We start from the raw sequence: 27,359 nt of genomic DNA, 5'->3' as shown, positions 1-27,359 counted from the left end.
CCTGGCAGGCAGTATTGGGAGCAGGGCACCTGGCTGCCTATTAGCATCTCCTGGGCAGCTTAAAAACAAAAAACCACGCCCTGGCCCCCGATCCAATCCACGGGCCAGGTTGAGAACCACCATCCAGGAAATGCTTGTCTCGGGGCGGGGAAGTAGGGAGGGCAGGCAGGTCTTCTCCTGGCTTCGGGCCAGCCTTTGAGGCTCCTGCACACAGTGGTGGAAGGAGTAGCTTCCCCAGTCCCCTTTCAACCATCCTGTCAGCTCTTGGAAGTTTTCTAACCTGGCATGCCTTCCTCATTCCTCACACTCTCCCGGAAGGGAAGGCACCTGGTACCAGCCTTCTCTTGTGCTCCCCATCCCTCCCTTTCTACCAGCTTCACACTGCCCCAGCAGGGAGAAGGCAAGAAAGCCAGGCAGCTCTACAGAAATGCGTTTAGCTGTAGGAGGAGAAATCAAAGCCATCCAGAGGGAGCAAATACATTTTATATGGATCCAGATAATAAAATAGCGTGCATTTTATTTAAAATCAATCAAGCGCTGATAAAAATATATATCACTGCAGCCGTGATTCCACATCAAACCTCAACAGTTAAGAACTAGGCATTTATTTCTTCTTCACATCCTGTGCTGGGCCTGGCACAGGAGGACACCCACCTCCACCAGATCTTAAAGGGAAGAATGAGAGTCCTGATGGAGAGGGGTCAGCCAGCAGAGTCCCCTGCTCTGGGCAGAGCACACAGAGGCAAAGGGCTGTGTGCGCATCTCCGGTGTGTCTGCTCTGTGCTTCCTAGGCCACCGGGCTGGGCCCTGATCAGCAACTCCTTGGTGGCAGAGAGTTAGGGGGAGGGGTAGAGAACCACCTGGAGCTGTGCAGACAAGAAGATGAGTCCTCCTTCCTCCTTCAGGGTCTCTGAAATCCCTACAGGGGATCCCACGGCCACCGCAGGGTCCTAGTCCTATGAAGCAGTCATCTTTTGCTTTAGCTGAAGGGGAATCAAGATCCTGAGAGGGATCACTCTCTTCTTGACACAAAGCAGCCACAGGGCACTTCCCTAGATACAGTACAGGAGCGGGCAAGCAGAGGGCCCCACTGGCTCGGATTAAGGCACTTGTAACAGACGCAACATACGTCCTCAGCCCCAGCCCCACGTGGGAACATCCCCCCTTCCCTTCCCCTCAGCTCCCATGCCTCTTCCCCATGGTTGGGCAATGAAGGGGACAGGAGCATGCCTTGAGGGACTGTGGATGGCAGGAGTACAGGGCTGGAGGGAGACAAACAGGAAGGGAACTGAGGCCTCGGCAGAGGAGGACCTAGAAGACAGACGAGCAAGAGCATCCGAGGAGGGCAAGGCAGTAGTGGAGTCAGGGGAGCCCAGTGGCAGTGATGTTTGCTGACAGCAGATGCAGGAGGTGGAGGGGGGCCCCTCCCACCCTCCCTGGCAGGGAACAGGCTGGGAGCAGAGAAAGGGTTAAGAGGACCAACCCCAGACAGAGGACCAGCAGGGGGCATGGTCTTCCTCCCTCTCAGTTAGGGAGTCTGGGGCAGAGATAAAGGTTCTCAAGATTCAGGGACAGGGCAAGAAAAGGGGAGGAGGGCTCTGTGACCCTGAAGCGGGGCAGCTCTTTGGTACAACGAAGGTGGCTGGCGTCCCTTCGCCTTCTCACTCCTCCTCCACGCTCCGAGGCCCCTTGGCCGCTCGCCTCTGCCGCCAGCGCAGCTCCTCCACCTGGCGCTCCAGCCCTCGCACCTTGGCCTCCAGCTGGGCCGAGCCCCGGGTGCCAATGAGCCGGCTGAGCAAGGCGTAGAGGGTCAGCAAGGCCAGGAGGAGCAAGGCCCGGGTGGAAGGGTCAGGCACCGACCTCACCAGGGCCACAAAGCCGGCCAGGAAGAGGACAAGCTTCAGGCCCCACAGGATCCGCCCCAGCACCGCCAGGACCAAGCCGAGAAGCAGGGACAGAAGCCAATAGGCGAGCAGGGCCCCAGCTCCCCACAGCAGGAAGGTCTGGACCTGGCTGGGGCTGAGCTTCAGGCCCTGGGTGAGGTGATCTCCTAGAAGGGGGGAGAATTGCAGAATCGGTCAATCTGGAGTGGTGAGGGGACACAGGGGGCAAGAAGCAAAAAAGGGGCAGAGCTTATCCCCTTGCAAAGGGAGACTCTTTCTGACAGGGTCACAGAGCCTGAGCTGAAAGCTCAGTTCGGCTTCCTGCCGGCTGTGGGCAGATTACTTTCCTCGGCTGAGCCCGTTTCATCTACTAAACGGGGGTAAAGCTCTGGGTTGTGGTACCAGCTCAATGAGAGACTAGGGCTGAGCACCCCGCCTAGCTGGACATGAAGCAAACGCCTGGGAGGTGGTGGTAATCAGTCTGCTCTTATGCTTGCCTCTGGGGAGACCCGGGGGGGGTCAAGTAGCTGGGGAAAAGTCTGGACCCTGAAAACATAAACTCCCACAAACAGGAAGGGACAGGCCAAGCTCCAGCCGACCTAACCAGTTCTCTGCCACTCACCATCTAGCCCCAAGGCACTCAGCAGCTGTGCAGCGATCCCAGACAGAGCGAAGAAGGCCACGGAGATGGCCGAGGAGACGGCCCACATCACCTGAGACAAGGTCTGCGGAGAGAGCGGGGCTGACATGAGTCCAGAGCGAATGACGCTCTTCTCCTCTAAGCCTCACCACCACTGCCCAGGCAAGGCCCGGCTGGGACGTCTCCCACCTGCTTCTCAGCCAGAGCTTTGGCCGTCCAGGCCTGGCTGAGGGGTCCCTTCCACAGCCACCTGCCGGTGCACAGGGATGGACGGCAGGCCGCTTCTCCTTCCCGAACTAGAACCCAGAACCTCTGGGCCCTAATTCAAAGGATTTGCTAGAATACTTTGCTGGTGGTAGTAGATGTACGTGTGTGTATGGGGTGGGGGGGTATCAAATCCCTGTGGTAGTCACCCTGTAAAATTGGGGTCCTCCTAGGCTCCCAGGGAATCAGGAAGGTGTGTGAAGTAATGTGTAAAGCTCTATAAAGGGTCTGTGTAGACATTTCAATGAAAAAGGACTCAATCAGCTCTAATCTATTAGCAATTTTATAAAGGACGGGCTCTGCAGTTTAGTATGGCCTATCCAAAGTGTGCAGCACCACGCTCAGGAAGCCTGAAGTCCCTGAGTCGGCCCCGCCCCGACCTCGACAGGTGGAGGAAGGGACTCAGATCTTGATGCGGATCAGACTGTGTAGTGACCCAGTGACATGCGTTTGTAAAGATGGCTCATTTCCTAGCCCTTCTGGCAAAGAAAGGGCAGGAACATGGGAAAGATGGGGCTGGCATTAAAGGCCTTAGGGCAGGAATGAAACAACGGGAGCCCAAAAGGCAGGTACCGTCTGGCTTCATTCTGTGCAACGTGAGGCTCTCTGCACCATGACTCATGACACACAGAGAGTGTGGGGCCAAGACACGGTGGCCGTGAACAACATCTCCTTTACCTTTCCTCAGTGCGTGTGCTCACAGCAGGGACCACCCTCCTTACCTCGGAAACCAGGTGCACGGTCTCTGGCCCAATCCAGGCATCCAGTGTTCCCCGCACAGATCGGCCTATCTGGCTCAAGAGATCAACCGAGGCCTCCCTCCTCTGCTGGCCTGGTGGCACAAAGTCTGCATGGGACTGGGATGAGGCTGAGTGGAGGAGGACAAGGGCCACTAGGACCATCAGGATGGCTTTGAAAAGATGCTGCTTGCCCCGTAGCGAACTGCTTCCTGCGCCTGCCATGGCTGCGTCTGCCAGGAGAGAAGCACAGAGTGAGCAGAGAGCCAGAATTGGCATAGAACCCCCTGTCCTGGATATGACCTGCCCCGACACCCTCCTCCTCCCCTACCCTGTTAGCTGAGAAACGCAGAGCTGGGACTTTCGACTTAAGCTGGGCACAAGCATCTGATTCATAGCTCCCTTTTTCCAATTCTTTACCACTTGCATATTAATTGACCAGTATTCTTTAATGCCTTGGGATGAATGAAAAGATCTCTCTAAGGCTTATTCCAGTTCCAAAAATCTGAAAGTCTGTCTCTGTGTCTTAGGTGCTATGAGCATAGAAAAATTATAAGACTCTAAAGCTTTGTCCCCAAGGAGGTTATAATCTACTTATGAGAAAGCCAATACAAAAATCAAAAGTAGCACGCAAATAGGATTACCGCTGTCTAACAATGTAAAGGAAAGTGCTCAGTTATGTGCTCCAGCAAGACGATAGCTGCACAGATGCCGTTTGCTCTGCAGGACCATCATGTGGGGTGCCCGTATTACCCTCCCTGCCCCTACTGATGAGATGAGAAGAAACTGAGACTCAGGACTCAAGTGTTTGCCAAGGTCACAGGGCTAAGGAGAAAGGCCAGAATTTGAAGCCAAGCTTCTGCTTCCCAATCGCATACTCACTGGGAGTGAAAGTAACACAGTGGATCTCAACTCTGGCAGCTCATTAGAGTCACCTGGGAGCTTCACAACGTCCCGATGCCTCTGCCCCAAGCCCAGAGGCTCTGATGTCACTGTCTGGTTGTGGCCTAGGCTTAGTAGACCTGCAAAAGCTCCCCAGGTGATTCCACTGTGCAAGGTTGAGACCCACTGATGCAGAATGAGCTCAACATTCCAGCCACCAATGTAGCAAAAGTGTTAAGGCACCTTTAAGGAAAGATATTATTGTTAATAAAAAGCTAACCATGTGTCACCTATCTCATTGAATTCTCACAACAACCCATCGGGTGGGTATTGCTATTACCCCCCATTTTACTGATGGAAAAATCAAGGAAGGATAAGTAGTAAGTGAGGAAACCAGTATTTGAATCCAGGTGCATCAGACATCAGACCCTTGCACACACCACCCGCTGGATCGTCTCCAACTTAAGCCTCCGAAGTGACTTAGAAAGTCACACAATAGACTATTCATGAGCTAAAATGGACTTGGCATCTCCCAGTCATCTCTGTGAATGACTGGTGACAACTCACTTAAGCACTTTGTGCTCTGATCGCGTCGGGAACACGATGCCATAGGCAAGTTAAGACCCGACGAGTACCGACTCATTGAAGCAGGCGAGGATGAGCCAAGAAAAATGGGTTCGATCCCAACTTCTATTTGCCGCCATGCTTGAGAAATGGGAAACAGCACCAGCAATGCCCCTGTTCTCTTCCAGGCTCAGAAATGAACCTGCAGCTCCAGGGAGTTCCCATGATTCAGACTCGAAGATCCGAGGCTGAGTGAAGCCCCTGAGGCAGGAGCAGCCAGGTGTCTGAAGTTTTGCAACTTTGGGGAATTGGACAGAAATCTGGAGCCATCAGGACAGAGGAGACAGAAGACATGTTCCCATTCTTGCTTAGTGGGAAGGAGGAGGGTCCAAGAAACGGATGGAAAAATATCACATTCGGATGCTTTCTGGACTTTCTAAGTCCCTCCTAAGACCTGGAGGATCAAGCATGGCTGCAAAATACGCAATCCATGTGGAAGGACCTCGGGCTGAGAAGCCTTCTACCCTTTTTGGCACAAATCAAGAACCAGATGGTTCCTGCCTGCCAGCCGTCGGAGACGAGGAAAGCACAGGTCAGTGCCTGAGCTATGTGGGTCATAACCACACTGGGGAATTGAAGGGCAGGGTTGCTATCTTGGGTTGGATTCTATATCCAAGGACCTCCACCAAGAGGGATCAGATGTCGTCTCCTCCGTTCTAGAAGGTCAGGGTGACGTAAGCTGCTGCCCCCATGGCCACCTCCCGCGTTCTGTGCCAGCCTCAATTTTTAAGCGGCCATCTGCCTTGGTCGAGGGGAGCTAGGGGACCGTGAAATAAACTCTCCAGAGTGAGGCTGGCATTGCCCTGCCAGCTGACCTTCTGAAATGCACCGGAAACCAAATCAAACAGGATTCTGGAGGGCGCCCTTTGCAGATAAGAGTGCAGACCCCCCGCTGCTCCATTTCTTCTACTTGTTTTCTTTAACAGGATTCCTTCGCATTTCTTCCAGGTTAATCCCGGGCAGCAAGAATCTGACCCACCACCATTACGCCTCCTCACTTCGGCCCAATCAAATACTTTTCATAAAGAGGAGCCATGGAGTCAAGAGCTGAAGCAGTCTCGTGCTCTGAGAGGAAGTATGTCTAAAGTCTTCACCTCGTGCAGTGCCTGACCTCAGACAGATAGCAGGCACTCAACAACAACAACAAAGTGTGTGTATACACACACACACACACATATATATATTTGTGTTGCTTTATAATTTACAAAGTGCTTGTTATTTTAGCATCTCATTCAACCCTTACAACAATCTTACAAGGTATTGCTACTCTCCACGTTTTGCTCAGAAAACTATGGCTTAGGGAGGTCAAGTGACTTGTTCAAGTTCACAAAGCAGAACTGGCACGTGACTCCAGAACCCAGGATCTAACTCTCGCCCTTTTGCTTGTTCCACACCCCCGTGCTGGCTCAGTAAGACATGGTCCCTGCCCTCAAGGCGCTTAAAGTTCTGCCCCAAATCACCCAGCTCAAAGGGAGAGGACATTCGGACTCGCACGAGGAGACCACACACCAGGAAACGACCTACCTGCTAGGCTTAGAGGTCATGGTTTTGTACCAGCACGTATGAAGGCAGCAAAGAACTGGGACTACTTGCTACTTCTGTTCAGGCAGTTACAGTAGGGCCCAGACAGGGCCAGGAGAAGCCGGCACAGCTGGGCACTTACTACAGTAGTGACAGGCTCTATATGTTTAGCTGTGGTTTGCTAAGAGGGCAGGGTGGGGCAGTCCACACCCCCCTGCTAAGGTTCCTTCCTCTGATTAGTTTCCTTTCACACTATGAATCACTGCCTGGCAGGAGGGGCAGCTGGTTTGGTGCCCTCTGCTGGCCCTGATTTTCCCATCATTGCTCAGAGCTGCCCCTATGGAGCGGCGGTCCTCAGCTCTGGTCGCCCATCAGAACGGCCTGTGAGGCCCGTTACAGCAAGAATGTCTACACCCGGGGCCAACACACCCAGACTCTCCCAGAGAGGGGCTCTCAGGCTTGTGTTTTTAGACCGCTTCTGATACATCCCGGACAGCTGCCACAAAGCGCAGCAGTGTAAAGTCCACTTTAGGCAAAACCCTAAAGGCGGAGCAGTGTACCAAGGACCCTCGACTTCCGTCGCAGGCTCAATCATGCCACAGGCTAGAAGCCACTACTTAACTGATGCCTATTACTTAACCTGAGTTGCAGGCTCCTCAAATGTAAAACGGGGTTAAACGGGGTTAAGAGTTACTGCCAGGAGTTAACATGTTTCTGCCAGAACTTCGTAAACATCTACAGCAATATCGCAGCACAGATTGCCAACACACCACTCATTACATTGTGGCATCATTTAGCCGTTTATCATGTCTGCCTTCTCCATCAGACTTTGAACACCTGCTGGTCAGTTTGTCTAACTTTTCTTGGAATCCCCAGCGCCGAGCATAGAACGATGACTACTAATAAGTGCTTGTTAAATGAATATTAGAGGCCCGCCAAGAAGCCTTGAGGGTAGCAACGGGGAGCCATGGGGGGAGCGGGGAGAGGGGACTTATTTTAAAGTTGATCTAAATATGCAGCGGCTACCGGACCATCACAGCTGCGTGGAAAAGAAGCTCCTAGATGAGGCGACGCTGCCACTGAGGAGAATGAAGTCAGCGTCCTGGCAGGTGGGGGCAGCCCCCGCTAAACCCCTGACAGCTGCTGCCCAGCAACTGTTTGGGGGCAGGGCGACGGGCAAAGGGGCAGCCTCCCAGACTCGCCGCGCCCTCCCCCGGGCCCAGCCTCCCTGAGAAACGGTGTCAGTGGCATGTGCTATTTCGAACAGCGAACAGCGCGTCCCCTGCCAAGCCCTGCTGGGTGGCGTCGCTTGCAAGGGACACGGCGCGGCCCATGGGTTCGGGGTCCCCCAAAGGGCTCAGGGCGAGGCTGGGCCGTGGGGAGGGGGTCGGGGGCTGGGGGCTCAGCGCTAACCTCGCCGCCCAGCCTGGCCACCGCTCCCCGCTCGGCCGGACCTCGGAGCAGCGCTCCGAACCCTACGCTCCGCGGAAACGCGTGCCTCTCCGGTTACCTAGTAACGACGCCCCTGTTGCATAGCAACGAGGATCCGGGTCCCCAGTTTGCTTCCCCGCCGCGCGACGTCGGACCCCTCCCCAGTCGTGCTCTCCGGGCCTCGCGGCACCTCCCTGCTGCCGCCTGCAGCGGCTGCCGCCTTCCCGTCCCGCGTGCCGCCCCCGAGCCCCGGTCTCGGCTGGCACTCACCTGGCTCTGGCCACTGCTGCCCTTCACGTGCGACTTCGCTAAAACGCGCCACCAAACCCGCGCCTCAATACCGGGGTGTTGGTTTGTCGTTTGCGCACGCGCAAGGCGGGATGAGCCCGGGACCTGCCGGCCTCTCTCGGGCCAAGCCCAGTGCCGTGGGCGCATGCGCGCTACCTTCTCCATTACGTTTTTCCCGAAGCATTCCTATCGAGAGGAAATTGAGATCAGAATTTCGAGCTGGGAACGGAAGTCTCTGGCAGGAAAGGGGAGAGAAGTGACTACTGTATATCTGGACTGTAGAGTGCGTAAAGTGGATCTTCGAATTTGGGGTCGAAGCCTATCCACCTCTTCAGTCCCTCGGCATTTCGGGCAATGTAGTTCTCGAGCTACGTATGCCTCCTGGGGCATTATGGGAAATGTAGTTCTACCGAAGAGGCGCCCGAGGGCACCTGGTCTTTGGAGAAACTTTTTCGCGCTAAAAAGGCACAAAGGGAAAAGGTGTTAGAGGAGCAGTGAGAGAGACACACAACGCAGGGAATTTGCGTCTGCTCCCTCTGAGAGCAGTTCCACACCTGCACTCTGCAGATGGCTCTCAAATGTTCGCTCAATTTGAAAAAAAATGAACCAACTCACACCCCATTTCTACAAAAAGGCCACATTAGGAATTTAGCAAGAGGTGATCCCTGGCCTGCTTTGTGATGCTAGTTGATGTGGGGTCGGTGAGCGGAGGAGTCGAAAGAAAGATTTCTTAGACTCTTAAGATCTGGCAGTAGTACTCTTTTATTTAGAGAATAGTATTGAATAGCATGGGGACAGGACCCATGGGCAGTCAGAGCTTCTGCTGCCGCTTCTGCTGCCCCCACTGGCATGGGGACAGGACCCACGGGCAGTCAGAGCTCCTGCTGCTGCCCTGAGTTGAGGGTTAGGGCTAAATTTAAGGCATAGGTGTGTGAGCCATCTCTTTACGAGACAAAGAAAAGAAAGTTAAAATGGTACCAGTGCTGGTAGGGTCCGGCCATTGGGCGGTCCTACAACTTTTAGGTAAGAATCAAACCGGATTTAGTAAATGGCAGAAGTCACCGCTGAAATATTATCTTCAACTAAAGACAAAGGAGGATTTTGGGGTGGGTGGTCAGTTACATGAGGTTGCCAGACAGTAAACAACTTAAGTTCTTGCCTTCCCCATTAAGAGTTTCCAGAGATAAGGCCATCCCCCTTTCCTCCTGGTGCAGAGAGGGAGGCATGGAGATTTCCTTCACAAATGCAACTGTCTCTGATCAAAGGGCAAACAAATTCCACTCCTCAGAGCCTGCTTCTTATCTGTAGTTTTAAAAGTAACCAGCCTAAAAATCCTCGTCATAAACCGTTTTAAAATTAAGCAGCCTAAAAATCCTCATCACTAGTGTCGAGGAAAATAATCCATAACCAATCTATAAATGAAAATTTGGGTGAGTTTATTCTGAGCTTAAATCTGAGGATAATAGCCCAGGAGAGTCTTTCCACAAAGGAACAGAGCGCTCCTAAGAAGTGGGGGTATACGGGGTGGTTATATAGCCTCAAAGAGGATGTTTCACATATGATTGAAATGTCCCTTTTACAATAGTCACGAGGCTGCTCTGTCAGCACAGCAATTGATGGAAACAGCAGACAGGCCTGCTGTCTCAGTGAACCCCGCAGGCTGGCAGGTCTGTTGCCTCGAGCTGGGCGGTCACAGATGAGCGCTGCAATCAGTTCCCAGGGTCAAGAAAGATGCTTAATCTTTAAGGAGATGCCAACGTTGGGAGGGGGAGGGAGGTTGCACCTTTATCTCAAAATGTCTAAGCAGGTATACAATGCATGCTCAATGGCCACAGTCAGGCCCTTTTGGAAAAACAAAGTCAGGCCGAATTAGGTTTATACCAAATGGCTTCCTCATATACTCCAATATATGCTATTGCTTGCCATTTTTATTTGTCAGTAGGCATGCCGCTTCATCTCTCTGGACCGCAGTTATTTCAACTTTACGATAAAGTACTATAAGGTCCTAAAAATACCACTTCGCTCCACAGTAGGTGTGGAGATTAATGAAGTCACGAGAGTGAACATTTTAAAAAAACAACCAAGATGCTGTGCAAATGCCTTGATAACCTTGGCTGCCACAGAAAAGCTCCCCTTTGATGTTAAAATAGTTTCTGAAACTCAACACTCCAAAACGGAACTCTTTTGTTCCCCCCTTCCTGAGTCAGCCTTCTAATTCTGCCTTCTTCCCAGCCTACACACTTCAGTGGCAACCAGGCTGTCACCTCGTCCAGTTGTTTCTTTCCTTCAGATGTTGCTGGGGACATCCAGCTTCCTCTGGACTCTCATCACTTCCTGCTACAGCGAAGGGTCCCTTTCTTCAGGAACAGGCTCTGGTAGCATCCTGAGGCTCCCTTTCCAGCCTTTGTAACATTGTCAACTTTACATTTGCCTGCGAGATATTTTCTGATTTCTAGGACTACCTCTCTGAGGTCACAGACTTTCCTGTGCCAGAAACATACCGTTTTTTGTTCTTCTAAGTTCATTGCTTTTCAACTCTGTTTTCCAACTGAGTGTGGTAGAAACAATCTCAGATAGTTCAGGGTTCTTCCTACTGCTGATTTTCAGGTTGTACACACCTTTTGGAAAATTAACATAGGGCCAAGGTTGTGGATGTGACGGATTCATCTGATCCTCAGTGTCAGTTGTTTGAGCTGCATTGTCCTGCCTGATCCTCTGTCACTTGTCCACACAGGTTACTACAAAATCTACCTGGGAAATGGAGCTGCTTCTGGCTTATTGGCCAATGTGTTTCCTTGCACATTGCAGCAGCAGCCTTGGCCTCGGGGAGTAGGGCATAGAGTTCCCCTCTCAGGGACCCACCGACAGCTATGCATATATCCCCCTCCACCAGGTCTCCCTTCCCAGCCTCCTCTGTGGGGAGTTTGAGATTGGGAGGAAACTGGCAAGAATCTGAGAGCAAGTTCTTACCTGTAATATTTACTCCAAAATCAACGGCCCTGAATCCTTTCTATTGCCTGAGGGGCTGGCTTCTGAAACTCAAAAGCCTTGAAAGGACTCCCTTTTTCCTCCATTCTTCTGTCACAGCCCCTAAGCTCTCCGGTATAGGGACACCTCTGGTTTTGCTCACAGTGTTGAGCCTAGTTCCCAATGCCTGCTCTAGTGCCTGACTGGCACACAGTGGGTGCTCAATAAAGATATGTTCAATAAATGAATCGCTGGGTCCCTCTCCTTCCAGTGTGCCCCCACTGCAACCCATCCTGTGAGTGTCTTCCCAGAGGAATCTTCTGGAAGTGGGGTTATCATTCCATAGCTCAACTGCTATTCTGCTGCCAGCCCAATCAAGTCTGACCACCTCTGGTTCAAGACCCTGCCTAAACAGATCCATTTTATTTCCCACCATATCCAAGTATGGAAGATGTCTGGCCCGGCAGGCAGCCTGTCATCCAACCAACAACACTGATGAAGTTCTGCTGTGGGTCAGGCACCGTGATAGACTCCGAGAAACAACAGTGGCCAGAACAATTGCGGTTCTGCATCATGGAGTTTAGAGTCTGGTGGAGAATCCAGACATCAGACAGATAACTGTAAATAATTAAATGATTACAGTTATCCAGAGTGGCTCAGTGAAGAATGACAGGATGCTGTGGGGAAACTTCAGTCAGGGGTCCAGAAAGAGGCTCCAGAGGAAGTCCCATTGAAGGCGAGATTGGAGTTTACATTGGAGGGCAAGCTCGGAGGGAGTGGAGGAAGGTGTTCCAGGCGAAAGTACTAGAAGCAGCCAGAGTGGGTAAGTTTGAGGACTTGAGAGGCCATTGTGGCTGGAGAGCAGATGAGGTGAGACTGTGAAGGTCAACATGGTGCAGGACCTGGGGGTAAGTTTCCTCTGCCAGAAACACTCTCCCTCATTCGGGTCTCAGCAAAAATGTCACCTCCTCCGAGACGCCCTCCCTCAATACCCTGACTAAGGTAGCCCACCCCTCGGATCCACAGCACCTCCCATCCACCTTACTCTGATTTGTTTTATTCTTAGCACTTACCACTCTCTGGAATTTTCTTCTTATGTGTTGACTGTCTGTGCTCTCCCCACCTCCCCCCAAAAAGGAATGTAAGTGCCAAGAGAGCAGAAACCTTGTCTTTCTTGTTCACCGTTTGTATCTCCAGTTATCAGAATAGGGCCTGGCACCTGGGAGGCACCCAATCAATGTTTGCCGAATGAGTGAAAAGCCTGGCGAATAGCAGGAATAGATTTTTCATTGAAAGTAGATTGCTGGCTCTTCTGAGAAAAGTGGATTCGAAGGCAGCCAGGCTGGAAGCAAGGCAACCAACTAGGATGCTATTTTTTTGGTGCAGGGGAGAGATGACAGTAGTTCGCACTATCTTGCTCGGCTGTAGGGATAATAAAAACAAACATGAATATTTATACTGTACTTACTATGTGCCAAGCTTAGTTCAAAGCACTTTTTAAATATTAATTCCTCATGACAACCCTGTGAGTTAGTTCAACCTTTGTTATCACTCCCCCTATTTTACAGATGAGGAAATTAAGGCAGAGAAGTTCACATAGTTAACTAGCTGGGTAGAGCTGGGATTAGAGCACAGACTATCTGACTTCAGAGTCCAAGCCCTTGGCCACTATGCCACACTGCCCTTCGTGCCTGCAACTTTTCTTCTTCCTCCAAGCCTTTGCTTATGCTGTACCCGCTCTGGGAATGCCCTCTCTTCTCCCTGTCTTCTACCTGAATATTGCCCACCGGTCAAAGTCCAGCTCATTCACGCCTCTTCAGTGAAGAAGACTTCACTGACCACACCTGCCTTGTCCTTCTGCTTTGTCAGGATCCCACACCACATGTTCTGTACATGATTCCTGAAAGTATTTTATCCTATAGATATCCACAAAGAATCCTACACGATCTGAGCTGCAAGGGATCTAGAAGTCACTAAGAAAGGGGCAGAGAAGCTGACGACTTGCCCAAGATCACGGAGCAAATTGGTAGTAGAGGCAAGACCAGAACAGTTTCTTGGCCAGTGTTAATTTCTCTACCCGTTTACATTTGTGCTTTCTTCAACTTGTCACTTAGCAGTGTCCATCGAAGGGTAGTCCGAGAAACACCTGCCTCAGAATCACGTGGGGCACGCACTGAAAATGTAGACTCTCCAAGGCAGACCCCCAGGAATACGCATTTTAACAAGCTCCTTAGGAAATTCACACGCACACCTAAGTTTGCAAGACTACAGACCAACTGCCAGGCGCAGCACCGGTCTCAAAAGTGTGGCTGCATTGCTGTGGCTTTAAATTCCCACTGCATCATGGGAAATGTAGTTTCGGCTCGCCTCTCTCACTGCCCCAGGTTATTACGGAAGGAGCCGAGTCTGTCCGGAAATAGCCGAGTGTGCCCTGGCGGGCCCTTTCCTGCCCGGTTGCATTCTGGGGAAGGGCAGTTTCCGTTAGGTGCTGGAGGCTGAGGCGCGCGACCGGCCGCAGTCCCACGTGAAGCGCGACGCGAGCAGCGGTCGGCGGGTCGCTCCCCGCTCGCCGCGGAGCGTCCAGGAAGCTGCGGGGAACCGGAAGTGGCCCGCGGCGGCTCAGAAGCTGATCCCGGAGCCTGGTGCGAGGCGCCTCGGAGCGCAGCGACGGCGCCATGTCCCTGATCTGCTCGAGTGAGTGTCGGCTGCGGCCGATCGCGGGTCGCAGGAGGCCGGAGAGCCGAGCGGGAGGATCTGGGGTCGGGGCAGGGGGTGAAAGCAGGGCTCCCGGGAGGCCGGGCGGCGGCCTGTCAGCACGCGGGTCCCCCTCCTCCTCTGCGGGGGGTGCATTTGCACAGCGCTTCACTGTTTACGTAACGCCTCAAGTTTATGGTCGCAGGCATTCCTGGGGCCGGCCATCTCGATTACGCGATGAGACCTGGGGCCCGGACGAGGGGAGCTGGTGCAGGAATCGGGGAACCCGAGGGCTGGGGCAGGAGCCGCCTCCGATGGGCTTTGTGACCTGGCGCAAGGCTCTGGGCCTCAGTTTCCCCATCTGCAAAATAAGGGCGTTGCATTGGATGTTGTCTGAGGTCCCACTCCGGGAATCAGCGCTTCTGCAATTCACGAAGGTCACGCAGTGAGATAGAGGCAGTGACAGGGCTGGAAGCCAGGTCTGGGGCTGCCGGCCTCGCCCTGCACGACTAATAAAAATAGCGTACGTGTATAAAGCCTTTATTGCTTTACTGCGCGCTCCCCAGTCTTTGATCTCATTTTATCTTTCCAGGAATTCTCCAAAGCAGAAGTAAGGGTCCCGGGTTTACAGATGAGGGTGTGAGGCTCAAGGGGAGGGTGGCTTGTCTAAAGCTGCACAGCTTGTAAGTGGCAGAGCTGGGTGATGGAGCTGGGGTCCCTGACCCCGAATCTGTGCTTTTTTTGTGCCTTGTCCTGTCTTTCCTTTTGGTATTTTATGGTGGCATGGGGATGATCTCCCTTCCCGCTATTTCATCAGGTGACTAGTTTCTCATCCTTTTCTCTACTTGCTTTCTGACTCTCAAGCCCCTTACTCATCTCAGAACCTCTCCATAAATCCAGAAAAAGGGAGGGAAGAAGGAAGGAGGGGGAATGATGTCTAGAAAAGGAGTCTTTGCGTTGAAGAAATCAGTCTGCAAAGTATTTTCACGTTCATTGTTTCTTTTCTCTCTTGAAGAGGTTCTTTTCTATGTTCCCCAGCACCATCCTTCCTCTCATGCACTCATCTCTTAGATGTTTGCCAAGTGCCTGCTGGGCATCTCCCATGTACTGGAAGTCAGAGACCAGCTGTGATCCCCATCCTCAGGGGGCACAGTCTCCTGAGGCAGGCGTGTAAATGGTACCTGTCTTGGGGGTTGTGCAAGGATGAGTTAAATCTATGGCAAGTGTTTACAGTTGTGCTTTGTACCTAGTAAACAGTGTGTAAACACTTTTTATTATTACAGCACTTGTCACATTGCTTTGTAATTGTTTTGATAATCCATCCAGGCTCTGGACTGAGATTTGAGTGGCTTCACCTGTATCTCCCTCTCCTGGAGTATAATGGGTGACTAAGCGTCTTTGTTCAAAAGCAAGGTGGGCAGGGACCGTTGACTGCTGTCTAGGTGCTTGGCACATAGTCATTGTGCAGTAATTATTTGTTGACTGTCTGGCTGTCAGGAGCCTGATGGAGAAGCCGGTTAGGTATCTGGAAAGCATTCTGGGGATAGTACAAAACTGGCTTGGTGTCATGTCTTGATTCCTGTGAGTTGAGCGTGGGGATGCGTGGTCTTGTGGGGGCCAGTAGCGAGTAAGGCATCCCCTTGGCTCAAGGTCCCCTTCGCCACCCCGGCTCACTGTCTGCCTTTTCTCTGCAGTCTCCAATGAAGTGCCGGAGCACCCGTGTGTGTCCCCCGTCTCTCATCATGTCTACGAGCGGCGGCTCATTGAGAAGTATATCGCAGAGAATGGCACAGACCCCATCAACAACCAGCCTCTGTCTGAGGAGCAGCTCATCGACATCAAAGGTGCCCACTGGCTGGCCTCGGTGTAGGGCCGTCTTAAGAGCTCAGAGCCTGAGAGGGTGGAAGGCTGTACTGGTGCCCTGGAGGAGGAGCTGGCTATCTGTTAATGCAGGTCAAAGGGAAAAGAGTGGTGGAGGGCAAGAATCCTCTGGGTCATGGCTCTTCAGACCTGCTTTCCCTCTCTCGCAGTTGCTCACCCAATCCGGCCCAAGCCTCCGTCGGCCACAAGCATCCCGGCCATTCTGAAAGCCTTGCAGGATGAGTGGGTGAGTACCCGGAGGAGACTTGGTGTCTTCCCCACTTGAAGGGAGTGCCTCACTGGACTGGGACTCGGGGCTGGGAGGGATGGAGCATTATTTTCTGTTTGGAGGGGTAGGGTGATAGCAGAGGAGGAGCCTGGATGGTGAAATCACGCAGATCTGGGTTTCACACTTAGCTCCATTGCTCCCTCGCCGTGTGACCTTGGGCACGTTGCTTGTATCCGAGTCTTGATTTTCCTGACCGTGTGACAGGGATTAGTGCCCGGCTTCGGGCATTGGGAGAATCAGAATAAGGTTAGAATGTAAACTTGGTGATGTCAGGGACTTGTTTTATTCGTCAGTGTATCCTCAGCATAAGAGCAGCACGTGGTGTGTAATAGGTGCTCTAAAATATGAGTCAGTCAATGCATACATCTTGAGGGACTGCCTGGCACAGTGCCTGACACAATGAGGACATTTAATGAATGGCGGCAGCAGCATTATTATTCCCTTTTGGTGAGGTGACAGCATAACATCTGATATTTGCTGGTAAATTAAAGAAGATGGGGATGGGAAAGGGCTGGCTCCCACTCCTGTCTGTCTGCCCACTGTTTGGCATGAGCCAGGAGCTCGGGAGTGGCTGCCAGCGCTGGCATGCAGGGTCACTCAGGTGCTGCTCCGATCACTGATACTGGTCTAGGCTGTGGGATTGGAGGCAGTGTCCTCTTATCAAGGGCTGTCTCTTCTGCTGGGTGCCCCTTGCCCCCCCCCCAGCCCCTCATAGTGGTGTTTTCCTCTCCCAGGATGCGGTCATGCTACACAGCTTCACTCTGCGCCAGCAGCTGCAGACAACCCGCCAAGAGCTGTCCCACGCTCTGTACCAGCACGATGCCGCCTGCCGTGTCATTGCCCGTCTCACCAAGGAAGTCACTGCCGCCCGAGAAGGTGCAGCATCTCCCCCGTCATCCCCACTCCAGGCTGGTCCAGCTCGGTCGTCTCCCCTTTCTAACATGATCTTCTCTCTCAGCTCTGGCTACCCTGAAACCGCAGGCTGGTCTCATCGTGCCCCAGGCTGTGCCAAGCTCCCAGCCCAGTGTCGTGGTGAGTGTGTCCCCCTTCCCTGCCAGCAGCCCGTTTGCGTTCAGTGGCTCACGTGTCCTCTTTGTGCCTGTGTCTTTGCGTCCTGTGCCTTTCTCACCTTCACCTTTCTTCTCTTCAGGGTGCAGGTGAGCCAATGGATTTGGGCGAGCTGGTGGGAATGACTCCCGAGATTATCCAGAAGGTACGTCCTGCTCTCACCGTCTGCCTTGAGTCCAGTATGAATAAGAATCCCATCCATTTGGGGATAAAGTAGAGTGGTGCCAGCACAGACTTGCACCAGACTGCCTGGCTTTGTTGTTGTTGTTTTTTGGGTGAGGAAGATTGGCCCTGAGCCAAAATCTGTTGCCAATCTTCCTCTTTTTTTGTTTGAGGAAGATGTCCTTGAGCTAACATTCATGCCAGTCTTTCTCTATTTTGTATGTGGAATGCCACCACAGCATGGTTTGATGAGTCGTGTGTAGGTCCGTGCCTGGGATCCGTAGTGGAGCGTGCAGACTTAACCTCTATGCCACCGGGCTGGCCCCCCGGCTTTGTATCTTGATGTTACCAGTTAGAAGTTTTATGACCTTGGGCTGACTTAACTAACCCCTCTGTGTCTCCTTTCCCTTGCTTCTAAATGAGAATAATAGGAATTTAAAAAATTTTAATTACTGATAAGTGCGACTTGTAGCTTTTATCATTATTGGGGTTCTTTGCAGATAGTGAAACACTTCGTTATGTGTTTTTTTCTCTGAGGGAGACAGGCGAGGCGTTAGCATTTGCATTTTATAGATGAAGAACCCGAGACTCGGATTCAAAGGCTCAGCTCACACGAGGTAGAGCTGGGCCCTGCTTCCAGGTCCAGCTCTGTTCCCCGCACGGATCCTCCTTTGTAGGCATTGAGAGGTTATGTCTTTTCCAAGCAGTTCAGATTGTCGACAGGCATCTCAGCTCTCAGTGGAGTAGACTTGGTCCGCGAGCTCTGCGGCCCTCTTCTGTTCTCTCTCTGCTACACATCACCTCTGTGGCCTTGGGCAACTGACTTCACTTCCCTGAGGCCCAGTTGCCTCCTCTGTGAAATAAGGTCGTGAACACTCACTTTGTAAGGTTGGGGTTAAAGTGGAAACAGATAATGCACATGAGCCTTCCGCACAGAACTTGGTGGATAATGAGTTCTTGGTGATGCTTGTGAAAGTGCAGATGCAACCAGTGTCCACTGTGCTGTTGTCATGGCAGAATAATTGTCTCACATTGAGCCCGTTTCCCCCTCTCTTTCCCAGCTTCAAGACAAGGCCACTGTGCTAACCACGGAGCGTAAGAAGGTGAGTCCTCTCCTGGAGTCAGGAGAGAGAGTTGGCTGCTGGGAGGCGGTTGACCCCTTAGGAGAAAGGGGGATGGCTGAATCCTGCTCTCATTGCTGCTTTCCTTGGGGGGCTCTTTCGTTTTTACAGAGAGGGAAGACTGTGCCTGAGGAGCTGGTGAAGCCAGAAGAGCTCAGCAAGTACCGGCAGGTGGCATCCCACGTGGTGAGTGGCTGGGTCCCGGCTGTCTTGGAGGCAGGGCACACCATGCTGTTTCCAGGGTGGGCAGGCCAGCATGGAGAGCGGTGGGTGGAGAGCCATCCAGGGCCTCTGGCCCCGTTTCCATCCTTGCCTGCTGAGTGGCCAGGGCTTCTCTTCCAGCCCAGCCCTGGCTTTCCCAGTAATGCAGTGAGGGAGGTACTGCGTCCGGGCACAAGGCCAATCCCAATGGATAAGGAACAGCAGTCACTCTTGTTCCCCTGTGCCAGGATGGGAGTGGGGGCGTTGTGTGGCTTTGTGACCTGCTTTGATTTGACCATGACTCGCTCTGGTGTGGTGCTCTCTGCACAGGGCTTGCACAGCGCCAGCATCCCCGGGATCCTCGCTCTGGACCTCTGCCCCTCCGACACCAACAAAATCCTCACTGGTGAGAGCTGGCCTGGCAGGCCGAGGAGGGGAGGGCGGCAGGGAAGGTGCATGCTCCTGTCCTTGGCATTGGCTGGGGACGAGAGTACCTTCTTCAGCAAAGGGACCCTCTTGGGCCTGCCTCATTTTTGGATCTCATTTGGGTTCTCTCCAGGTGGGGCGGATAAAAATGTTGTTGTCTTCGATAAGAGTTCTGAGCAAATCCTGGCCACCCTCAAAGGCCATACCAAGAAAGTCACCAGTGTGGTGTTTCACCCTTCCCAGGTAAGAGGTTCCCCTAGACACTCTTGGTTCCTCCTTCCTGAGCCCTGTTTCCGTGGTTTAGGGTCCTGGAACCTGTCGCCCACCCCCTGGCTGCCTCCTTGGTGAGGCGACTCTTCCAGAGCTGGCATCAGGGCCTCTGTTTGGAGTCATGGGGTCGCCCTTTACTCCGCAGAGGACCTCCTAAGGCACTGACCTTTAAACTGGGGGCAGAGAGGAAATGTATAGCTTGGAAAAGCATGTTCGTTGACCTATTTTATGTTAGGAAAAGGAAAAAACCCTACAGTCTTTCTAAAACAAACTACAGAAAACAAAGCTCAAGAAACTCTTTACTCACATAACTGAGGAAGACAGATGTATCCTTATTCCCATGGTCCTCCAGGGTAGGGGCTAAGAACTTGATGCTCGGGGGCCGGCCTGGTGGCACAACGGTTAAGTGCGCAGGTTCCACTTCAGCGGCCCGGGGTTTGCCCGTTCAGATCCTGGGTGCGGACATGGCACTGCTTGGTACGCCATGCTGTGGTAGGCGCCCCACATCTAAAGTGGAGGAAGATGGGCATGGATGTTAGCTCAGGGCCAGTCTTCCTCAGCAAAAAGAGGAGGATTGGTGGCGGGTGTTAGCTCAGGGCTGATCTTCCTAAAAAAAAAAAGAAAAAGAACTTGCTGTTTACCGTTGAAAGCCACCTGGGTTAAAAGAGATGGAGAGTTGCTGGTTTGGGGGGTCATGGCAGCTCCTTAGACCAGGTTAATGACAATGTGGGATTTGAACTTGTAAGTCTAGGACAGTTTGGGTCTGGGACTGTGGGACAGTGGCTGGGTCCCTGCTTCCCAGGTAGCCAGCCTTTTCTCTGTACCTTAAGGATATTAGAAATAAAAGAATAACATGGTGAATTCTTTATAAAACTAAACTTATTCAAATTGAAAGCACTCCTTTCCTGCTTCCTGGGTGTGAATGTGTTATTTCTCTTAGGAAATTGCATTGATGAAAGATAGGAGTTGGTTTTACCCTAACGCTTCTGATGTGCTAGCTAAGCAAAATATTGGTTGGTGACACTATACGTTCTTTCCCTACTGCACGTTTTTCTGGTGATGAACTAGCCCTGAAATCCTGAAGTGCGGGAGGCAGTAGAACTTACACTCACAGCCCCTCCCAGACCTGGTCCTGTTGAGACCTGCGCCATCCCAGATGGTAGCCGTTAGCCGCCCGTGACTGTTTCAATAAAATAATTGCCCTAGCCACGTTTCTCTCTGGCCCTGGAACAGGCCGTGGGAACTTGGGCTCTGGTTCAGTTATCCTTTTTGCCACTGGGTGGCGAGGCCTCCTCCTGAGGCCAGATGCTGTTGGATTGATGTTTTCATAGCTTGCGCCTTTGGGCCTCGGAGGCGTCACTGGGTGACGGGATGGTTCGGGGCAGAGCAGGGCTGCAAGGAGGAGCAGTCATTTGGGTGTGGCCGTCCCCAGTCCCCTCTTGTAAGGTTGCGCTGGTCGGCTCTTTGTCCCTCATAGTGTGCCTCTTTGCTTTCTCTTTAGGAGCTGGTGTTCTCTGCCTCCCCAGATGCCACCATCAGGATCTGGTCGGTCCCGAACGCGTCTTGCGTGCAGGTTGTTCGGGCCCATGAGAGCGCTGTGACAGGCCTCAGCCTCCACGCCACTGGCGATTATCTCCTGAGCTCCTCTGATGACCAGGTGTGCTCCCAGCCAGGGCCTTGAAGAGGCCTGCTGGGCCCCGAGCTTGCATATCCTGAGAGGAGGGACCATCCTGCCTACCCCACCCGGGTCCCCAGAAGAGGGAAACGTCTTCTCTCTGCTGGGACGAGCCTGGTCTGCCAGGGTTGGCTGAACCAGAGTGTCTGCCTTGCTGAAGGGCTGCCGGAACCTAGGGCCCACTTGATTAATGGCTCCGTGTCTCTGTGTTTTCAGTACTGGGCCTTCTCTGACATCCAGACGGGGCGTGTGCTCACCAAGGTGACCGATGAGACCTCTGGCTGCTGTGAGTTGCCTGGGAGGCGCTGGGCTGTGTCTTCATTTGCTCCGTATCGTTTATTTTCAGGCTTTCTTGAGTCGTTTGCTCATTTGTTCTTCTACAAATAGATTTACTGCCAGTCCTGTGCTGAGCACTGGGTGTTGTGCGGGGCCCAGCGAGGGGCGTGCAGAGCAGGGCGCCCACCTTCTGTCACACTTGGTCTCTCCCAGTGGGCTGACACAGGTCCATCTCCCCTCCTCCCCAGCTCTCACCTGTGCGCAGTTCCACCCTGATGGACTCATCTTTGGAACAGGAACCATGGATTCCCAGATCAAGATCTGGGACTTGAAGGTAGGCCCGGGGTTGGAGCTCTTGTGATTTCACAGTGTGATGAATTGCTTGTGGCCCCTGGCCCTGGGGGCGTCCCAAGGGTGGAGGGACAGTGCTTCTGCGTGGGTGACGTGATAGGTGTGGCCGGGGGCCCTGGGCCTGGCCATCCATCCCTGCCATTCCTGCCAGCAGTCCTTCCCTGAAGGACGGAGGAGGATGTCTTGGAGGTAGGAGTTTGGTAAGCTCCATTTTCTCCCTCTTGTGTTCATGGCCGACATTTTACTACGCACCCCCCAACCGCAGGAGCGCACCAACGTGGCCAACTTCCCTGGCCACTCAGGCCCCATCACCAGCATTGCCTTCTCTGAGAATGGCTACTACCTGGCTACAGCGGCCGACGACTCCTCTGTCAAGCTCTGGGATCTGCGCAAGCTTAAGAACTTTAAGACATTGCAGCTGGATAACAACTTTGAGGTGTGACCCCTCCCTCCCCCAGCTTCCTCGGTTGCCTCTCCTCCTCATTTGTCGATTATCTGCTGAATTAATCTAAACTGGGTCTGCTTATCCCCAATTGCCGTGCGGTTTCTGTTCCCCTCGTGTGACCCTCTGCTGGTTCTGGCAGGTGAAGTCACTGATTTTTGACCAGAGTGGTACCTACCTAGCCCTTGGGGGCACGGATGTGCAGATCTATATCTGCAAACAGTGGACGGAGATTCTTCACTTCACAGGTACGGCTGGCCCTGGGATCCTGAGGTCTCCCAGGGAGGAGGGGAAATAGCCTCGGGTCAGGGATTTCTAGGGATAGGCATGAATTTGCCTAGGCCGCTTTAATCACTAGCTCAGGCAGTAGTTTAGTGGCTAAGAAAATGAACTCAGGAGTCAGTCTGCCTGGCTTTAAATGCTGGCTCTGCCTCCTCAAGCTGTGTGACATTGGGCAGATTACTTAATCTCTCTGGGGAATGATAATACTACATACCCAGTGGAGTTATGAGATTTAGCTGAGTTTATACATATGTAAATGTTTATATAAATAAATATAGATATATTTTAATATTTACATATATATAAAATATATGTTTATATACATATGTAGACCTATAAAATAATTATACATATACAATGTATATAATACTGTGTATACCTAAATACGTTTATAAATAGTTAGAACAGTGCTGGCACACAGTAAGGATTTGCCGTTGTTCAATATCGTGTCTTAGTCTGATGTGGGTTTGGAGCAGTGGGTGAGAGATCCAGGCTATGCCCTGATGGGATTTGCAGTCAGGTTGGGAAGGCAGATGCAGAATGCCTCCACAGGTCATGACTCCATTGCAATTGTAAGTGCTGAGATGACGAGTAGAAAATGCTGAGACAGTGGCTCACAGTGTCGCAAGCTGCTTCTTAGTTGTGTGGCCCTGGGGACGAGACTTTCCCTTTCAGAGCTGCAGCTGCTTCTTTAAAATGCACGTATTGGCACTGCTTTGCAGATTGTGCCAACTTGTGATGCACAGGTGGCACGTGTGGGGTGACAGTGTGCCTGCTGCCCCCTCGGGAGCTGCACGAGTGGCAGCTGCAGCTCTTTGTTGATGAAACTTTCGTCCTTGTTAGCAGGTTGTGGGCAGGATGCAAGATACTTCTGCCCCCGCGTTCCCCTGAGCCCCGCTCCGTGTGTGTGTGTTAGGGAGTGTCCAGTGCTGACTGTGGCCCGTGGGTTTACCCCTTCTCTGGGCCCCCGTGTCTTGGTGTGGAGCAGTTAGGTAGAGCAGCAGGCTGGAATGCAGTGGGGAGCTGCGAGACTGCAGCTGTGACCCTAGACCTAGAAGGAGTTCGAGTGGCGCTCAAGAGCTCCCGGAGTCAGGTGAGGAGTGTTGCAGCCTCCTCTGCGCCTGCCCCAGCCCCGCCCTGTGTTAGGGTCCAGAGTCAGAACCAGGGGCTGGAACAGGCCAGTGGATTACTAGGGTACAAGCAAGGAGTTAGAACTAAATCTCTGCCGCAAGCTGAGCGCTGAAATTTTAAGCCAAACTGAAAACTCAGCTAAATTGTTCAAAACAGCAGGTTGGAGATGTGGAGGACTGAGACTGCGCTTTGTCTCGGGGCCGTCTGTCTGGCGCACGGTCGGTTCTAGTGCTTGAACTGAGCAGAAGTGCGGTTGCCTCAGAAGCTTTGGGGAGGGGGACCGACAGGCCTCTGTTCCCTCAGCCCACCAGCAAAAACTTGAGTGCCTGCTGTGTGCCAGGCCCCAGCGAGGCCCTGGAGGGAAACGTGCAGGCCAGACTGGACTGGACCCCTGCCCTTGGGAGTTGATAGTCACCTGCAGGGACAGACAGACAAGCAGGAACGGGCTGTGCGAGAGACACTGACTGTGGAAGGACTGGATGGCTGGGAGCATATCATCAGGGGTCGATGCTCAGACCCAGAGGAGGGGAAGCCTTCTCACCGTGGCCTCTTGTCTCTCTCTGCAGAGCACAGCGGCCTGACCACAGGGGTGGCCTTTGGGCACCACGCCAAGTTCATCGCCTCCACAGGCATGGACAGGAGCCTCAAGTTCTACAGCCTGTAGGCCCTGTCCCTTCTGTCGGGAGCTGGGCCTCGTCTCAGTAGTGGGGTAGAGTTAGGGTCGGGGTGGGGGGAGGGAGGGGAGAGAGACTACTGGGGGGAGGGGGGTCTCTGGGGGGACACTCACATCATTTCACTCTGGTCTGGGTGGGGGCCTGAGAGCCACGGCGGCGGGGCCACCCTCGTACAGCCTCCGACGGGAATGGACATGGGAGGCAGAGCTGCCCCCCTGTGAAGGCTCAGGGTCGGAGCCCAGGGCTCTCCCCTCGCGTCAGTCATCGAGTTGGTGGTGGTGGCCGTTCCACGCCCACCGTGTTCCAGTTCTCGGGAGACGGAGGCTGAGCCAAGGGAACTGTGAAGCGGGTGGGCATGAGGGCTCACGCAGGTTTTGTAAGCAGTGATATAGTTTCATTAAAAAAAGAAAATAACCACAGCCACCTCCCTGTGTGTGTTTGTAGCAGGAACCCCCGAGCTGGGCGGGTCACGGGCAGGAGCCCAGAGCAGGACACTGGCTCCCAGGAAGCCCATCTTTCCTTTCTTCACACCTCTCTCTCACCAATTTTTCTTTTTTGGACTGCACGACAGAAATAAAGGAAAACATAAAATCTACAGGCCATTTGCCAGATGACTCTTCCGTGTCCCTGCAGGCCTCGGCCTGTGTGATAGGGTCTCCTGTCACTCGTGCTGCCACCGGCCTCGTGGGGTTGGCTTCCGCTCAGGCGGGGGAGGGAGGGGGATGTGCAGGGGAGAAGGGCCTTTTCATGCTGGTGAGGACCCATGAGCATATCAGTAAGATTCTTGGCGGTAGGAGTTAGGAAACCTGTCCCAAACTGGCTTAAATCAGAAAGGAGAATTTCGTAACGTTGCCATTTAGAAACTTGAAGTAGAGGTGGTTCCAGGGGAGCCAGCCAGTGAACAGTAAATAAACAGAGATCAGCTAACAAAAGTGCCGGGTGGGGAACTGAAGGATGGGGTGGCTCCTGTAGACTAGGGGTCAGGAGTGGCCTTTCTGAGGTGGCGAGAATTAACGCTGAAGCCTGAATGACAAGGAGCTCCAAGGGAGGAGGGGTGTTGCTGGCAGAGGGAAGGGTCTGGGGCTGGAATGATCCAGGTGTGTGGAGGGGTGGGAAGGAGGCCCAGGGTGGGTGACCACTGGGCGTGGCCCAGGGCTATCATTGGTACCCCTGACAAGAGCCACCCGGATAGTGTTGCACGGCCATGGAACTTGCCTTCTGGAGAACATAGCAGGTGGTAGCTGTTGGTAAACAGCGCTGCGGTGAACATCTTGGAGCACGCAGCCGCTCGTTAGTGTAGGTTCGTTCTTATGGGTAACTGCAAGAGTCAGGTGACACGGCAGTGTTTGGAACACGGAGGGGTTTCCGGCATTTGCCAATCAGAGTACCCATGTGAAGGGGTGGCTCAGGATCTAAGAAAGTGAGGGGTCGGCTGCATTGTCTCTCTTGGCCTTGGAGGGATGACCAGCGCGGCCACCTGGGGGCACTGTAGTTCCATTGGTGTCCCCTGACACTGGCACCAGGACGGCTCAGCACAGGACAACCTGGCAGACAGCGCTGTGCTCCCCGGTCGACAGACAGGAAGTAGGTAAGTGAGGGGGTAAGTAGTGGAGCTGGGATTTTAAGCCACCTGGCTTAACCAGGCCGACCTCCCCGTGATCCCCTAAGACAGGGCTGGGCAGCGGTGACCCACTCCACAGGTGTCCAGGAGTGTGCTGGCGTGGTTCAGTGTGGCTCTGGGAGCCAGAAGCCCACGTGTGACTCCCAGCTCTGCAACTCTGTGACTTGTGTCTTTGTGTTTGTTTCTGCATGTGAAAAGCTGCGTTAATGGTGCCTGCTTCCTGGGGCTGGTGAGGACGCAGGGAGCCAGTGCGCATAGGGAAGCACTCCACAGTTGGCTGCCGTTTCCCTTGCTGCTCTCTGCGCTGGCATCCAGGGGCACTGCGAGGGCTCCTGGTGGCCCCTGCCGCTGGACACGCATGTCACAGAGGTTTGGTCTGCCTCTGCCTTCTTTCACAGTCGAAGCTCTGACGACACAGAGTGACTGGAACGTGACCCAGGCAGGGAGGCAGGGATGTAGACTGCACTAGGCTGGAGTGCTGCTAGAAATGCCAGCACAGAGGATGGGGCGTGCACCTGTCTGCAAAGTCAGGCGAGTCTGGACAGAGGTGACAGGCACGTTTTGGAGAAGTAATAACTCACTAGGTAGACAGAGCAGCAGAATGGAGTAGGAGTGGCTGGAGTAAGGAGAGGACCCAGCAGCCCCACCGCCTTGCGGAGCGAGGAGGCAGGGGGCCGAGGTGGTTGGAGACACGCTCAGCAGACTAGTTGGGCAGCTTAGGAGGCTGCTGGTCTCCACCAGCAGCATGAAGTCTAAGATCTCATCTGAAGATTCAAAATTCGAAACAGGTCGTTTTTTGTGTGTGAGGAAGATTAGGCCCCGGGCTAACATCTCTACCAATTGGCCTCTGTTTTGCATGTGAGACACCTCCACAGCATGGCTGGTGAGTGGAGTAGGTCCGTGCCCAGGATCCAAACCCGTGAACCCCGGCCACCAAAGTGGAGTGCGCAGAACTGTAACCACTTGGCCATGGGGCCCACCCCTGGAACAGATCTTTAACCAGCATTTACAAAGCTTTGTATTGGGCCAACCCCAGTGGCCTAGTGGTTAAGTTTGGCATTTCTGGGTTCAGCTCCAGGGTGCAGACCTACACCACACAGCTGTCAGTGGCCATGCTGTGGTGGTGGCTCACATACCAAAAAAAGGAAGATTGGCAGTGGATGTTAGCTCAGGGTGAATCTTCCTCAGCAAAAAAAAAAAAAAAAAAAAAAAGTTTTATTGTGAAACATTCATTCAAAAGTGTCTAAAACATGCTTTTTCAGGTTAAAGAATAATAGACACCCTCTTATCCACCAGCCAGCTTGGGAAAGAGCATTGGGGGTCCCCTGTATGCTCCTCCAATGCCTCCCTAACCCCTGCAGAGGAAACCACTACCCTGGAATTGGGGTTGATCATCCCTTTGCTTTGCTTTATAGTTTTACCACTATATTGGGGTTTTTTTTCCCTTTTCTTTTTTCGTGAGGAAGGTTGCCCCTAATCTAACATCTGTGCCAATCTTCCTCTCTTTTGTATGTGGGACGCCATCCTAACATGGCTTGATGGGTGGTGTGTAGGTCCACGCTGGGATCCGAACCCATGA

The 27,359-nt window shown here is 53.1% G+C and overlaps 2 protein-coding genes across 3 annotated transcripts; one reads left to right on the top strand and one right to left on the bottom strand.

Moving 5' to 3' along the window:
- Positions 1 to 480: 480 nt before the first annotated feature.
- On the bottom strand, positions 481 to 8,642 carry TMEM109 (transmembrane protein 109). Of its 2 annotated transcripts, none has more exons than XM_001501678.6 (4): positions 8,253 to 8,642; positions 3,510 to 3,757; positions 2,506 to 2,608; positions 481 to 2,050 (listed from the first exon to the last, which is right to left on the bottom strand). In XM_001501678.6, exons 2-4 carry the CDS (start codon positions 3,747 to 3,749, stop codon positions 1,662 to 1,664), a joined length of 732 nt encoding a protein of 243 aa, XP_001501728.1. In that variant the 5' UTR covers positions 3,750 to 3,757; positions 8,253 to 8,642; the 3' UTR covers positions 481 to 1,661. The 2 variants fall into 2 exon arrangements, with proteins under 2 accessions (XP_001501728.1, XP_023509909.1); XM_023654141.2 differs by lacking the exon at positions 8,253 to 8,642 and adding an exon at positions 6,555 to 8,059.
- Positions 8,643 to 13,621: 4,979 nt separating this feature from the next.
- On the top strand, positions 13,622 to 24,578 carry PRPF19 (pre-mRNA processing factor 19). The gene is made up of 16 exons (XM_001501661.5): positions 13,622 to 13,931; positions 15,626 to 15,775; positions 15,962 to 16,038; positions 16,815 to 16,956; positions 17,039 to 17,112; positions 17,231 to 17,293; positions 18,372 to 18,413; positions 18,543 to 18,617; positions 18,963 to 19,038; positions 19,192 to 19,301; positions 20,830 to 20,985; positions 21,220 to 21,289; positions 21,528 to 21,613; positions 21,896 to 22,066; positions 22,215 to 22,320; positions 24,052 to 24,578. Exons 1-16 carry the CDS (start codon positions 13,913 to 13,915, stop codon positions 24,147 to 24,149), a joined length of 1,515 nt encoding a protein of 504 aa, XP_001501711.1. The 5' UTR covers positions 13,622 to 13,912; the 3' UTR covers positions 24,150 to 24,578.
- The last annotated feature ends 2,781 nt before the right edge of the window (positions 24,579 to 27,359 follow it).

The sequence above is a fragment of the Equus caballus genome, chromosome 12 (genome assembly GCF_041296265.1).
Source record: "Equus caballus isolate H_3958 breed thoroughbred chromosome 12, TB-T2T, whole genome shotgun sequence".
NCBI classification, from domain to species: Eukaryota; Metazoa; Chordata; class Mammalia; order Perissodactyla; family Equidae; genus Equus; species Equus caballus.
The sequence above is the reverse complement of the archived record's forward strand: the minus strand, read 5'-3'. Positions and strand labels throughout refer to the sequence as shown.

Coding starts and splice junctions, on each gene's coding strand:
- TMEM109 (XM_001501678.6), bottom strand. CDS start 3,749: ATGGCAGGCGCAGGAAGCAGTTCGCTACGGGGCAAGCAGCATCTTTTC. Junction 2,609..3,509: donor CCGTGCACCTGGTTTCCGAG/GTAAGGAGGGTG, acceptor CTCTCTCCGCAG/ACCTTGTCTCAGGTGATGTG. Junction 2,051..2,505: donor GAGTGCCTTGGGGCTAGATG/GTGAGTGGCAGA, acceptor CCCCCCTTCTAG/GAGATCACCTCACCCAGGGC.
- PRPF19 (XM_001501661.5), top strand. Junction 19,302..20,829: donor TGGTGTTTCACCCTTCCCAG/GTAAGAGGTTCC, acceptor CTTTCTCTTTAG/GAGCTGGTGTTCTCTGCCTC. Junction 21,614..21,895: donor TCAAGATCTGGGACTTGAAG/GTAGGCCCGGGG, acceptor CCCCAACCGCAG/GAGCGCACCAACGTGGCCAA.